Source organism: Engystomops pustulosus, chromosome 11 (assembly GCF_040894005.1).
Source record: "Engystomops pustulosus chromosome 11, aEngPut4.maternal, whole genome shotgun sequence".
NCBI classification, from domain to species: Eukaryota; Metazoa; Chordata; class Amphibia; order Anura; family Leptodactylidae; genus Engystomops; species Engystomops pustulosus.
In genome coordinates this window covers 73,015,331-73,031,537 of record NC_092421.1, presented here as the reverse complement: position 1 = coordinate 73,031,537, position 16,207 = coordinate 73,015,331, and the positions used below count along the sequence as shown (strand labels likewise).

Genomic DNA, 16,207 nt, shown 5'->3' with positions numbered 1-16,207 from the left:
ATCTCCTGTATATAATGATATATGTACAGCTGGTATAACCTGGTGGTCTCCTGTATATAATGATATATGTACAGCCGGTATAACCTGGGGATCTCCTGTATATAATGATATATGTACAGCAGCTATAACCTGGGGATCCCCTGTATATAATTATATATGTACAGCCGGTATAACCTGGGGATCTCCTGTATATAATGATATATGTACAGCTGGTATAACCTGGGGATCTCCTGTATATAGTGATATATGTACAGCCGGTATAACCTGGGGATCTCCTGTATATAATGATATATGTACAGCTGGTATAACCTGGGGATCTCCTGTATATAGTGATATATGTACAGCCGGTATAACCTGGGGATCTCCTGTATATAATGATATATGTACAGCTGGTATAACCTGGGGATCTCCTGTATATAATGATATATGTACAGCTATTATAAACTGGGGATCTCCTGTATATAATGATATATGTACAGCTGGTATAACCTGGGGATCTCCTGTATATAATGATATATGTACAGCTGGTATAACCTGGGGATCTCCTGTATATAATGATATATGTACAGCTGGTATAACCTGGGGATCTCCTGTATATAGTGATATATGTACAGCCGGTATAACCTGGGGATCTCCTGTATATAATGATATATGTACAGCTGGTATAACCTGGGGATCTCCTGTATATAATGATATATGTACAGCTGGTATAACCTGGGGATCTCCTGTATATAATGATATATGTACAGCTGGTATAACCTGGGGATCTCCTGTATATAATGATATATGTACAGCCGGTATAACCTGGGGATCTCCTGTATATAATGATATATGTACAGCTGGTATAACCTGGGGATCTCCTGTATATAGTGATATATGTACAGCCGGTATAACCTGGGGATCTCCTGTATATAGTGATATATGTACAGCCGGTATAACCTGGGGATCTCCTGTATATAATGATATATGTACAGCTGGTATAACCTGGGGATCTCCTGTATATAATGATATATGTACAGCTGGTATAACCTGGGGATCTCCTGTATATAATGATATATGTACAGCTGGTATAACCTGGGGATCTCCTGTATATAATGATATATGTACAGCCGGTATAACCTGGGGATCTCCTGTATATAATGATATATGTACAGCTGGTATAACCTGGGGATCTCCTGTATATAGTGATATATGTACAGCCGGTATAACCTGGGGATCTCCTGTATATAATGATATATGTACAGCTGGTATAACCTGGGGATCTCCTGTATATAATGATATATGTACAGCTATTATAAACTGGGGATCTCCTGTATATAATGATATATGTACAGCTGGTATAACCTGGGGATCTCCTGTATATAATGATATATGTACAGCTGGTATAACCTGGGGATCTCCTGTATATAGTGATATATGTACAGCCGGTATAACCTGGGGATCTCCTGTATATAATGATATATGTACAGCTGGTATAACCTGGGGATCTCCTGTATATAATGATATATGTACAGCCGGTATAACCTGGTGGTCTCCTGTATATAATGATATATGTACAGCTGGTATAACCTGGGGATCTCCTGTATATAATGATATATGTACAGCAGCTATAACCTGGGGATCTCCTGTATATAATGATATATGTACAGCCGGTATAACCTGGGGATCTCCTGTATATAATAATATATGTACAGCTGGTATAACCTGGGGATCTCCTGTATATAATGATATATGTACATTTGGTATAACCTGGTGGTCTCCTGTATATAATGATATATGTACAGCCGGTATAACCTGGGGATCTCCTGTATATAATGATATATGTACAGCAGCTATAACCTGGGGATCCCCTGTATATAATTATATATGTACAGCCGGTATAACCTGGGGATCTCCTGTATATAATGATATATGTACAGCTGGTATAACCTGGGGATCTCCTGTATATAGTGATATATGTACAGCCGGTATAACCTGGGGATCCCTGTATATAATGATATATGTACAGCCGGTATAACCTGGGGATCTCCTGTATATAATGATATATGTACAGCTGGTATAACCTGGGGATCTCCTGTATATAATGATATATGTACAGCTGGTATAACCTGGGGATCCCCTGTATATAATGATATATGTACAGCTGGTATAACCTGGGGATCTCCTGTATATAATGATATATGTACAGCTGGTATATCCTGGGGATCTCCTGTATATAATGATATATGTACAGCCGGTATAACCTGGGGATCCCCTGTATATAATTATATATGTACAGCCGGTATAACCTGGGGATCTCCTGTATATAATGATATATGTACAGCTGGTATAACCTGGGGATCTCCTGTATATAATGATATATGTACAGCTGGTATAACCTGGTGGTCTCCTGTATATAATGATATATGTACAGCTGGTATAACCTGGGGATCTCCTGTATATAATGATATATGTACAGCAGCTATAACCTGGGGATCTCCTGTATATAATGATATATGTACAGCCGGTATAACCTGGGGATCTCCTGTATATAATAATATATGTACAGCTGGTATAACCTGGGAATCTCCTGTATATAATGATATATGTACAGCTATTATAAACTGGGGATCTCCTGTATATAATGATATATGTACAGCTGGTATAACCTGGGGATCTCCTGTATATAATGATATATGTACAGCTGGTATAACCTGGGGATCTCCTGTATATAATGATATATGTACAGCTGGTATAACCTGGGGATCTCCTGTATATAATGATATATGTACAGCTGGTATAACCTGGGGATCTCCTGTATGTAATGATATATGTACAGCTGGTATAACCTGGGGATCTCCTGTATGTAATGATATATGTACAGCTGGTATAACCTGGGGATCTCCTGTATATAATGATATATGTACAGCTGGTATAACCTGGGGATCTCCTGTATATAATGATATATGTACAGCTGGTATAACCTGGGGATCTCCTGTATGTAATGATATATGTACAGCTGGTATAACCTGGGGATCTCCTGTATATAATGATATATGTACAGCTGGTATAACCTGGGGATCTCCTGTATATAATGATATATGTACAGCTGGTATAACCTGGGGATCTCCTGTATATAATGATATAAGTACAGCTGGTATAACCTGGGGATCTCCTGTATATAATGATATATGTACAGCTGGTATAACCTGGGGATCTCCTGTATATAATGATATATGTACAGCTGGTATAACCTGGGGATCTCCTGTATATAATGATATATGTACAGCTGGTATAACCTGGGGATCTCCTGTATGTAATGATATATGTACAGCTGGTATAACCTGGGGATCTCCTGTATATAATGATATATGTACAGCTGGTATAACCTGGGGATCTCCTGTATATAATCATATATGTACAGCTGGTATAACCTGGGGATCTCCTGTATATAATGATATAAGTACAGCTGGTATAACCTGGGGATCTCCTGTATATAATGATATATGTACAGCTGGTATAACCTGGGGATCTCCTGTATATAATGATATAAGTACAGCTGGTATAACCTGGGGATCTCCTGTATAAAATGATATATGTACAGCTGGTATAACCTGGGGATCTCCTGTATATAATGATATATGTACAGCTGGTATAACCTGGAGATCTCCTGTATATAATGATATATGTACAGCTGGTATAACCTGGGGATCTCCTGTATATAATGATATATGTATAGCTGGTATAACCTGGGGATCTCCTGTATATAATGATATATGTACAGCTGGTATAACCTGGAGATCTCCTGTATATAATGATATATGTACAGCTGGTATAACCTGGGGATCTCCTGTATATAATGATATATGTACAGCTGGTATAACCTGGGGATCTCCTGTATATAATGATATATGTACAGCCGGTATAACCTGGGGATCTCCTGTATATAATGATATATGTACAGCTGGTATAACCTGGGGTTCTCCTGTATATAATGATATATGTACAGCTGGTATAACCTGGGGATCTCCTGTATATAATGATATATGTACAGCTGGTATAACCTGGGGATCTCCTGTATATAATGATATATGTACAGCTGGTATAACCTGGGGTTCTCCTGTATATAATGATATATGTACAGCTGGTATAACCTGGGGATCTCCTGTATATAATGATATATAGACAGCTGGTATAACCTGGGGATCTCCTGTATATAATGATATATGTACAGCTGGTATAACCTGGGGATCTCCTGTATATAATGATATATGTACAGCTGGTATAACCTGGGGATCTCCTGTATACACTTATATATGTACAGCTGGTATAACCTGGGGATCTCCTGTATATAATGATATAAGTACAGCCGGTATAACCTGGGGATCCCCTGCATATAATGATATATGTACAGCCGGTATAACCTGGGGATCTCCTGTATATAGTGATATATGTACAGCTGGTATAACCTGGGGATCTCCTGTATATAATGATATATGTACAGCCGGTATAACCTGGGGATCTCCTGTATATAATGATATATGTACAGCTGGTATAACCTGGGCATCTCCTGTATATAATGATATATGTACAGCTGGTATAACCTGGAGATCTCCTGTATATAATGATATATGTACAGCTGGTATAACCTGGAGATCTCCTGTATATAATGATATATGTACAGCCGGTATAACCTGGGGATCTCCTGTATATAATGATATATGTACAGCTGGTATAACCTGGGGATCTCCTGTATATAATGATATATGTACAGCTGGTATAACCTGGGGATCTCCTGTATATAATGATATATGTACAGCTGGTATCACCCGGGGATCTCCTGTATATAATGATATATGTACAGCTGGTATAACCTGGGGATCTCCTGTATATAATGATATATGCACATCCGGTATAACCTGGGGATCTCCGGTATATAATGATATATGTACAGCTGGTATAACCTGGGGATCTCCTGTATATAATGATATATGTACAGCTGGTATAACCTGGGGTTCTCCTGTATATAATGATATATGTACAGCTGGTATAACCTGGGGATCTCCTGTATATAATGATATATGTACAGCTGGTATAACCTGGGGATCTCCTGTATATAATGATATATGTACAGCTGGTATAACCTGGGGATCTCCTGTATATAATGATATATGTACAGCTGGTATAACCTGGGGATCTCCTGTATATAATGATATATGTACAGCCGGTATAACCTGGGGATCTCCTGTATATAATGATATATGTACAGCTGGTATAACCTGGGGTTCTCCTGTATATAATGATATATGTACAGCTGGTATAACCTGGGGATCTCCTGTATATAATGATATATGTACAGCTGGTATAACCTGGGGATCTCCTGTATATAATGATATATGTACAGCTGGTATAACCTGGGGTTCTCCTGTATATAATGATATATGTACAGCTGGTATAACCTGGGGATCTCCTGTATATAATGATACATAGACAGCTGGTATAACCTGGGGATCTCCTGTATATAATGATATATGTACAGCTGGTATAACCTGGGGATCTCCTGTATATAATGATATATGTACAGCTGGTATAACCTGGGGATCTCCTGTATACAATGATATATGTACAGCTGGTATAACCTGGGGATCTCCTGTATATAATGATATAAGTACAGCCGGTATAACCTGGGGTTCTCCTGTATATAATGATATATGTACAGCTGGTATAACCTGGGGATCTCCTGTATATAATGATATATGTACAGCTGGTATAACCTGGGGATCTCCTGTATATAATGATATATGTACAGCTGGTATAACCTGGGGATCTCCTGTATATAATGATATATGTACAGCTGGTATAACCTGGGGATCTCCTGTATATAATGATATATGTACAGCCGGTATAACCTGGGGATCTCCTGTATATAATGATATATGTACAGCCGGTATAACCTGGGGATCTCCTGTATATAATGATATATGTACAGCTGGTATAACCTGGAGATCTCCTGTATATAATGATATATGTACAGCTGGTATAACCTGGGGATCTCCTGTATATGATGATATATGTACAGCTGGTATAACCTGGGGATCTCCTGTATATAATGATATATGTACAGCCGGTATAACCTGGGGATCTCCTGTATATAATGATATATGTACAGCTGGTATAACCTGGGGATCTCCTGTATATGATGATATATGTACAGCCGGTATAACCTGGGGATCTCCTGTATATAATGATATATGTACAGCCGGTATAACCTGGGGATCTCCTGTATATAATGATATATGTACAGCTGGTATAACCTGGGGGTCTCCTGTATATAATGATATATATACAGCTGGTATAACCTGGGGATCTCCTGTATATAATGATATATGTACAGCCGGTATAACCTGGGGATCTCCTGTATATAATGATATATGTACAGCCGGTATAACCTGGGGATCTCCTGTATATAATGATATATGCACAGCTGGTATAACCTGGGGATCCCCTGTATATAATGATATATGTACAGCTGGTATAACCTGGGGATCTCCTGTATATAATGATATATGTACAGCTGGTATAACCTGGGGATCTCCTGTATTTAATGATATATGTACAGCTGGTATAACCTGGGGATCTCCTGTATATAATGATATATGTACAGCTGGTATTACCTGGGGATCTCCTGTATATAATGATATATGTACAGCTGCCGGTATAACCTTGAGTGCGCGAAACGGTCTGTCGCTGAAGAATATGCCATGCTGTACCTCCTGGTCCTATGAATCTCATTAAATAAAGAAGAAATTTTGGGTGAGTGTTGCAACTTTTTTGTCTTTTTTCTATACTGATGTGCATGCTTCAGTCGGCTGAGCACCACCCGGGATATGCAATAGTGCCTTTGTCATCACTTTTTATAAAATACAAGTCCGATAGAGCCGGCGTGCTGTTGGGATCGGTGTACACACCATCCTTGCTGTTTGATATATACGATATATATTTGTCTCTCACTTATTTTATCTCATCTTCATTTCTTTTACTGAATAAATGTAATTAAAACACTCTCCTGTGAGCTGTATCCAATGTACGACCCCCGCCTTCTCCCCTCTCACAGCACCAGTGCACGTCCCACTCCATTACATTTTCTATTTGTTTGCTCTAGAATAATATTTGCCTGGGAGTTTACAGAATATTCACAAAGTTTTTGTTGACGTGAACCAATACCAAAAAATTGTTCCTAAACCCGTTCACACAAGACACATGAGTAACACAATTGTAGCACATTGACTTTATTGAGAGTTGGAGGGACAAATCGACTTCATCGAGTGGATGTTTATAGGACACGATATGATGGTATTTTAGGACCGATGCTCTTCCTCTCATCACAAAGTGGTTGCTGTCTATTCTTTAATCATGTGATCGATGGTCTGATAACTTGACTTTTGGTTTTCTGTCTGCTTAAAGCCTGCAACAGAAGAAGTATATAGGAATATGTAACTTGACCTTTTCGAAATAGTTCAGGTCTGCACATTTTTGAAATGTAAAACTCAAATTTTCTTAAATCTATGGGTCACATCTTTGTAGATGAGTCCTTTTTTTTGGGGGGGGGGGGTCACAAGTTGTTATTTACTATAGTAGTTATTATTACTATAAACCTTGACGTGTGTATTGAAGAAGTAGTGCCATGACCAATAATGGATAAATGAGGTCCCATGACCCTTCATTAGTGATTTCAAGACCCGAGTGCTACTCAACTGGATCATACAAGTTTCCTTCACATTTACTGCGCAATCCCCGATCCGGACTGTCCGACGAGGATGAACTCTGTCACGTTTCATGAAGATGGTGTGCCCGATATCCTGCATGTGTCGTTTCCCCCCTCAGGTCCGCCGGAGTTCCCTTCTTCTTCCTGGTGCATGTAAGTGCATTGTCCGTGTATAATGCCCTGTACGGGGAGACACCAAGATCGTGTGCCCGATTTCCTGTATGTGTCGCTTCTCCGCTCAGGTCCCCGGAGTTCACCTTCTTCTTCCTGGTGCATGTAAGTGCTCGGTCTTACGACACAAATTTGAATGTTAAATCCCGCGCTCAGTTTGAATCCGTTGGATCGACCGACGGCCACACCCCCCGATTTGTGTTGCGTTAAAACCGGCGCGATTGCGATACAAAACGATTGCGTGCGACACAATCCCCAGTGCGATCCCTGAATAGTCGGCTAAACCTGCGAAAATGGGGCTGCGGGACCCTTAGTAAATAAGCCCCAACGAGTGCTCCCATGCCAATTAAAACAGGTCCCATCTCCCTGTCTGTAAGGGCGAGTCATGTTACGTGTCATGTCATCCATCACTCTCTGCACAAAATATATATTTTGGCTTACATAAGCCAGGCTTAAATATTGACCCACTTTTAAATAAGGCTAAGTGAGGCGGTGGGGGTGCCACACAAAAGGTTACCAAAAAGAAGGTTTTGAGCTAGAGGGTAGAGTCTCAAATGATTTGGACCTGTGTATTATATATGAAAATGGTCAAACAATGTAAATCAGATCATTGTGATAAAACTTTAGGGCAGATTTATCAAGCTGTCTAAGAGTAAGCATGTTTTTAGTTGCAACCAATTACAGCTCAGCTTTCATTTTACTAGTGCTCATGAATATTTTAAAGGGGATCTGTGATTGGCTGCCACAGGCAACTAAGAACATTCTTAGTCTCAGACAGCTTGATAAATCTGCCCCTTTGTTTACATATATGCCAGAGTTGGTTCACGATCTTTGGACACAAAAAAATTTTGTAGTACGAAAATGAGGTTAAATGACAAACCATGGAAGAAGCACCACTTGATTTCAGCAACACTGGAGTCATAGCAGCAGCCTTTCTCTTCACATTGCTCCTTCGTTATCTCCGAGTGTCCACAATCCTCTCTTTCAGCACCAGCGACCGCACAGTGAGCTACAACTAAACGAGAACAAGTCATTAAGACATTACGTCATATCCTACAATAGACATGTTCTTGGGTTAATTGACTTAATGGACCAACACCATCTACTGAGCCTTGGTGATATCTTCATGCTTGGTCTTAATAAAGTGAATCTGTCAACTGCTCTGACATTGCAACAATTCTGACAAAGTAAAGTCTTTGGAAAGCTGTTCAGACATAACCTGAAAGAGAAACCTACTGTATAGTCCAGACCTGAAACCCTTGCAAGTACCTAAGTGGTGGTCCTTCACCATGAAGAGGTCTTTGTTCTCTTCGATGAGCTGCTTATGAGCTCCTTTCCTTCGGCTCTTCAAGTGCTCTAATGGTGACCCTTCAGCCTGAAGAGCTTTCTGCTTTCTTCTCTGAGATGCTCTATGGAACTATTCTCATGCCATAGTGGCAATTTTTATCTACTCTGAATAAATCTTTTAGTATCCAACCGGGACCCTACCACAGCTTTTACTCAGAGCAAAGAGGTAGAGAGGCAGAGAGGAGGAAAAAGCATTCATAGAGAATTTACAAAATTTGCTCTTTTTGATTAAAAGTTTACTTTTCACAGCCGTACTAATACTAACAACCAGGGACGGATCCAGGTATCAGGAGGCCCCTGGGCGACAGAGACTCAGTGGGCCCCTCTGCAGTGAACTCACGTGGCGGCATTAACAATTCAGAAACTAAAATGGTCTCCTGCTCCCTAAAATATTCCCTAGTTTATCATCCTAACAGCCCCCTCATGGTTTTTTTTATATGAAGCCTCCCTCACCCCCTATAAATACATTAGAAACATCCACTCTCAGCCCCATGGATTCTTTATGTACAGCCTTATGTGGGCCCCCCCAGTATGCCTGGGCCCCGGCACTTGCCCCGGTATGCCCAGTGCTGGTTAACAACAGGGCCAGCGTCTCATAGGTTGTCTCAACAAACAATCTGCAAGGTCAGAGCAGCTGTGCACCTTCAAAGTGGTTGTTCGGGATCAGAAATTTTGTTTTCATATACCCCAGGTGGAGTAAAAATAACATCTTACCATTACTTCCAAACCAGTGTTGGAATATAAAGGCTCATTGGTGAGATTGGATTAGGTTGAAGCTATTGGTGTTACTTCACTAATGAGCCTCTGATTGCCATTGGAGGCCAGATGTAAGGTCTGAGTTACATTGGGGCTCATTTACTAAGGGTCGCGCTGCTCACTTACGTCGGACTTTGCCCTGTTTTTGGGAATGCGCTGGTTTGACAGGTATTTAACAGTTGTCTGTGCTAGGATTTTGGCACACACGATTGTTTTTTGGCCCAGCTGCACTGGCTTCCATGCGACACAAATTGGGGGGGGATCTGACTGATTCGGACTGAGCGCGGGATTTAACTTTCAAATTGTGTCGCAAACCCAGGAAGAAGAAGGTGAACTCTGTCGGACCTGGACGGGGAATTGGGCACACGATCTTAGTGAATCGCGGCACAGTGCATTATACACAGGCAATGCAGTTTCGGTGAACTCCAGTGACCGGGTAAGTGAATGTGCCACATTGGGGCAAATTTACTTACCCGGTCCATTCGCGATCCAGCGGCGCGTTCTCTGCAGTGGATTCGGGTCCGGCCGGGATTCATTAAGGTAGTTCCTCCGACGTCCACCAGGCACTGCTGCGCTGAAGTCCGCCGAGACCCGCCGGAATGCACTGAAGTTCACCGGCCTATTCCTAGTGAAGGTAAGCTCGAGTCCCGCGACACTTTTTTTTAAAAAAATGCGGCGGTTTTTCCAAATCCCTCGGGTTTTCGTTCGGATAGGCCCCCCCCGATTTCCGTTGCGTGCATGCCAGCGCCGATGCGCCACAATCTGATCGCGTGCGCCAAAATCCCGGGGCAATTCAGGGAAAATCGGCGCAAATCGGAAATATTCGGGTAACACGTCGGGAAAACGCAATTCGGGCCCTTAGTAAATGACCCCCATTGTGTGTTCAGTTCAATATTGATACTCTTTTATCTATAGCTTTCCAAATACTCTTTCCAAATAATATGGATACTCTTTTATCTATGGCTTTCCAAAGTCAAAAAATAATATCCGGTTAGTTCATCATAATTAACTCAAAAACAAAATACAAAAACTCCTTACATGACGTGCAGGGGGCGCTGTAACTGACCACAGTGAAGTCATCTGTAATAGAAAATATGTTAAAAGTCCATCAAGCAAAGTACACAGATAATATGCACATAAACTTACAAGGCGCAAGACACGAAAAATATTGCCATATACAGGTATACTAAGAAACACTATGGCACAAGGGGAGCGGTGGGAGACCAGTGAGTATGTTATTGCGCCTTTTCTTCCAGTGTCATTTATTTGGACATTATTGCAGATTTATTCGATTATTTTATACATGAAACTCGTATTTGGTTGTCATATGTTACCAAATTTTTAAGCTCAAAATGTCGGCATTTCTATGGCATCATAAGGGCCTACGAGTTGGCGCTTTGCAGAATGTAATATGTTACACTTTATAGTGTTACCATATGGGTTATCCTGTTTAACAATGTTTTATAGTTGTACATACCTGGATCATAGTAATCCAAAACTGCAGCATGGACCGGCTGCAAATTCTCTACATGAGCTTCTTTTTCCAAGGCAAAGACGAGGCTTATAGGTTCATGAGTGATCTGGAACAATGAGAATAAGATATAAAAAAATATTGCTTGGACGTGTTTATACAGGTCTGACTTGGCGGAGATCTTCGCAATAGCCTTCGCCCATGTTTTCTGGGACTATGAGACAATAGTTCATACGAGGACCTTCCAAATGTCTGAAATATACACCAAAGGAAAAGAAAAAAACCTAAGATACATGCCCCCCGTTGTATTTAAGAAGTTTAGTATCTCACCTTTTCCAGGTATATGGAAATGTTTTGTGGTGTTACTTCTGTTCTCCGCACTAGAGGATTTTTCTTCAGCTAATAAAAAAAAGACATGAATATTATATGTGAATATTCAAAAATAATTCAATAATTTCTAGTGACTAGAGATTAGTGGAACCACTTAAAGGGAACCTACCACCACGATTCTACCTATAAAGGTAGATCGGGTAGTAGGTGGATGAATGGGACGTAAGGATAGCCCTTTTTTGGGCTAATCCTCACGTCCCGGCTATCTTTAAGAAAACATTAATCAGGGGATATGTAAATTTTTTTAAGTGGCTACTGGGGCGTGGAGTAGCCGGACATGAGGCTACACAACGCGGCTACTTCACTCCCCAGTAGCCTCTTTTCTCCGCCTACCATTGCATCTTCGGCGAGCAGCTCCTCGTAGCTGCGCGGCCTCATCTGAATACCCGGCGTTCTGCGCATGCACAGAACGCAGGCCTGCGGGTGCGGAGCTACTGCGCATGCCCAGATGCCGGGTAGGCAGAGAAAAGAGGCTACTGGGGCATGGAGTAGCCATGACGTGTAGCCTCATGTCCGGCTACTCCACGCCCCAGTAGCCGCTTATACCCCGATTACAGTTTTCTTAAAGATAGCCGGGACGTGAGGATTAGCACAAAAAAGGGCTATCCTCACGTCCCATTCATCCCCCTACCACTTGATCTACCTTTATAGGTAGAATCGTGGTGGTAGGTTCCCTTTAAGTTGTATGGGCATGGCTTCCAGTGCCGAAACTAGACCCAGACCAGGACCACACCCCCAGTAACACCCACGATCAGTGCTGGCATCGGTCGCAGGTGTTAATTGTTTAATATGCACAGCAGAGTTACCAGCGGCATTTAAATAGATGTGGCACCAGTGTGCCGCTGTTTTATGGTGTATTGGGGCTCCTCATGAGGTCATTGGATGTCATTGGGGATGCGCACATGCCAGATCAATTTCAATGTCACCAGCATCTTTTCGACCAACATTTACACAGTTAACAGCCAGCAGGGTGGTTAACCTCGAGCCGCACTGGGACTTCTAATAAAGTCCTTGTTGGGGTGAACCTAAATGCCAAAGTTCAGTACAAACCCGAACTTTGCCATTTGGATCCGCTCATCCCTACTAGTGAGCACTGACTACTCTGTACATGTTCTTATCTTTCTAGCTATATACTGGGAGGCTGTGACACCCTCAGCTTATACTCGAGTCCATAGGTTTTCCCAGTTTTTGGTGGTAAAACTTAGGTACCTTGGCTTATACTCAGGTTGGCTTATACTCGACTATATTTGCTACAAGCATATTACCGTTTTGAGCTGAGCTCACTTACAAATTAGTGTTTTCATTCTGATAAAGGCTGCTAATTTCTTTTTCCACCAACGTTTGCCATTTCTGGGAAAAACTATTTAGAAAAATATTCAAATACAATATTCAAATATTCGGCATATAATTATGCATCCTCTTGTGTGCATAATTCCCTCCTTCTACTTCCCCTTCCCCTGGTCAAGAGTCGGTGATCCACATTGAGCCTCCGACTGCTCTTTGCCTGCACCGACTGAAGACTTTGATGAAGGGATGGAGAGGGTGGATCAGGACATGATACATACAAGAGGTGTGCACAGAAACCATTGAATGGCGGAGACATCCCGGAGCACCAGTGCCTAATTTGAATATTTCTAGAAATATTCGCAATGTCGATGTTTGGTGGAAAAAGAAACCAGCTGTCTATATCAGAATGAAAACGCCAACCTGTAAGTGAGCTCAGCTCAGAGCTATTTGGTGCACTTACCTTATTCACACTTTCCTTATCGGCAACATATCCAGACACAGTGTCCAACATTATCAATGCCATATTGGTATGTTCCCGCTTTCCTGTATAGCTAAAAAAAAATAAAAAAAATTAGGGGGCTAGAACTGGAGAAAAACCGCAGTCCCTTCAAAATTTCAAAATAAGCAAGTTCAAACTAAAAGTAATTCTGTGAAATGCTCTTCTATGCAGAATAAGAGTAGTAGTACTGTCAGGTGCCCATATATGCAGAATAAGAGTAGTAGTACTGTCAGGTGCCCATATATGCAGAATAAGAGTAGTAGTACTGTCAGGTGCCCATATATGCAGAATAAGAGTAGTAGTACTGTCAGGTGCCCATATATGCAGAATAAGAGTAGTAGTATTGTCAGGTGCCCATATATGCAGAATAAGAGTAGTAGTATTGTCAGGTGCCCATATATGCAGAATAAGAGTAGTAGTACTGTCAGGTGCCCATATATGCAGAATAAGAGTAGTAGTACTGTCAGGTGCCCATATATGCAGAATAAGAGTAGTAGTACTGTCAGGTGCCCATATATGCAGAATAAGAGTAGTAGTACTGTCAGGTGCCCATATATGCAGAATAAGAGTAGTAGTACTGTCAGGTGCCCATATATGCAGAATAAGAGTAGTAGTATTGTCAGGTGCCCATATATGCAGAATAAGAGTAGTAGTATTGTCAGGTGTCCATATATGCAGAATAAGAGTAGTAGTACTGTCAGGTGCCCATATATGCAGAATAAGAGTAGTAGTACTGTCAGGTGCCCATATATGCAGTATAAGAGTAGTAGTAGTGTCAGGTGCCCATATATGCAGAATAAGAGTAGTAGTACTGTCAGGTGCCCATATATGCAGAATAAGAGTTGTAGTACTGTCAGGTGCCCATATATGCAGAATAAGAGTAGTAGTACTGTCAGGTGCCCATATATGCAGTATAAGAGTAGTAGTAGTGTCAGGTGCCCATATATGCAGAATAAGAGTAGTAGTACTGTCAGGTGCCCATATATGCAGAATAAGAGTTGTAGTACTGTCAGGTGCTTGTATATGCAGAATAAGAGTATTAGTACTGTCAGGTGCCCATATATGCAGTATAAGAGTAGTAGTACTGTCAGGTGCCCATATATGCAGAATAAGAGTTGTAGTACTGTCAGGTGCCCGTATATGCAGAATAAGAGTAGTAGTAGTGTCAGGTGCCCATATATGCAGTATAAGAGTAGTAGTACTGTCAGATGCCCATATATGCAGAATAAGAAAATTAGTGATGTTCTATGGCTATTTTTACAGGACAGGAGTATTTTTACTGGGTTGTTCCCATGTATACACAATAAGACTCCAAGCGGGGCCAGCTCCAGGTTTCAGTTTGCCCTCAGGAGGCCCTTTTCAGGGGGCTACGGCCGGGCAAGCATACGTCAGTCGGAATGTAGTCTAAGATACAGCTGACACCCCATGTATTCCAATGCTGGCTCACCTCTGGTGATGAACTGAACCAGCATCGGCTCTATGAAGTTACTATTACCGGATATAGTGCTCCATGCACTAATAGTACATCATGGAGCACTGTATATACTAACCGTAGGGTTAGAATATACAGCAGTGCGACACCTCATAGCATTAGTATATGGATCCCCCCACTCATCTCACCTCCGGCGCAAGTACCACCAGAAGTAGACCCAGGTAAGTGACTGTGAGAAGAACTGGTGCCGTGGCTCCCTCTGGCATTTCTGGGCCCCGGCACTTGCTTGGGTATACTGGGCACTGGTGCTGGGCCTGACTCCAAGTACAGTACATTGCAAGATAAGATCAGCAATACTGAGAAGTATAGTGCTCTTCTCCTGTATATCTCTCCAGGATATCAGTCTTGGTAAGAAGTTTGGGTGGTCATATCCCCTAGGACAGTGGTGGCGAACCTATGGCACGGGTGCCAGAGGTGGCACTCAGAGCCCTCTCAGTGGGCACTCAGGCTGTTGCACCATGGCAGGGTTCGCCAGACAGGGATCCTCCTGCAGTCCCAGGACTTGCCATGCTTAGCATTATTTTAATGTGGAGCATCCTGGTATACCTGAGGCTGCAGGAAGAGAGAGGAGGTATGGACAGGGTCAGGTTATCATTGGAGCCCCTCCTGTGCTACCCCTGAATCTTCCCGTTTAGGAGGCTGTCAAGGGAAGCTCCAGTGACAACTCAAATTTCCTCTCCTTCTGACAAAGATATTGGTGTCCTCAGCAAGAAAATTACAATAAGTTACTGCTTGAATTGCTGCTTTGGCACTTTGCAAAAAATATGCAGGTTTTGGGTTGCAGTTTGGCCACTTGATCTCTAAAAGGTTCGCCATCACTGCCCTAGGAGCCTTGGGCCCCTTGCTACCCCCCAAAATAACCATACAACAATCACTCCATTCCACATTGCTTTCGGCTCACCTGACATCGATATGAACATCAAAGTGTTTCTGAGATGCGTGGGTGCAGGCAGATGGCTCAGTGGTTACATTGAAGGAAAAGGGTTCTTTTCCAGTGACCTTAGGCTTAGCATGGTAATGAACATGTGACTGTGAACAGAAGGATAATAT

At 41.7% G+C, this 16,207-nt stretch overlaps 1 protein-coding gene across 1 annotated transcript in view; it reads right to left on the bottom strand.

Annotated features, from left to right (window-relative positions):
• Positions 1 to 7,252: 7,252 nt before the first annotated feature.
• The window catches only part of LOC140105538 (alpha-2-macroglobulin-like), a 64,214-nt gene continuing 55,259 nt past the window's right edge, over positions 7,253 to 16,207 (bottom strand). Inside the window, exons 31-37 of the mRNA XM_072129494.1 lie at positions 16,059 to 16,186; positions 13,627 to 13,717; positions 11,820 to 11,888; positions 11,496 to 11,598; positions 11,057 to 11,098; positions 8,796 to 8,930; positions 7,253 to 7,444 (exon numbers count right to left, since the gene is read on the bottom strand). Of these exons, the coding sequence (XP_071985595.1) occupies positions 7,380 to 7,444; positions 8,796 to 8,930; positions 11,057 to 11,098; positions 11,496 to 11,598; positions 11,820 to 11,888; positions 13,627 to 13,717; positions 16,059 to 16,186 (633 nt within the window). The 3' untranslated portion in view covers positions 7,253 to 7,379. The remainder of the gene's footprint in view (positions 7,445 to 8,795; positions 8,931 to 11,056; positions 11,099 to 11,495; positions 11,599 to 11,819; positions 11,889 to 13,626; positions 13,718 to 16,058; positions 16,187 to 16,207) is intronic.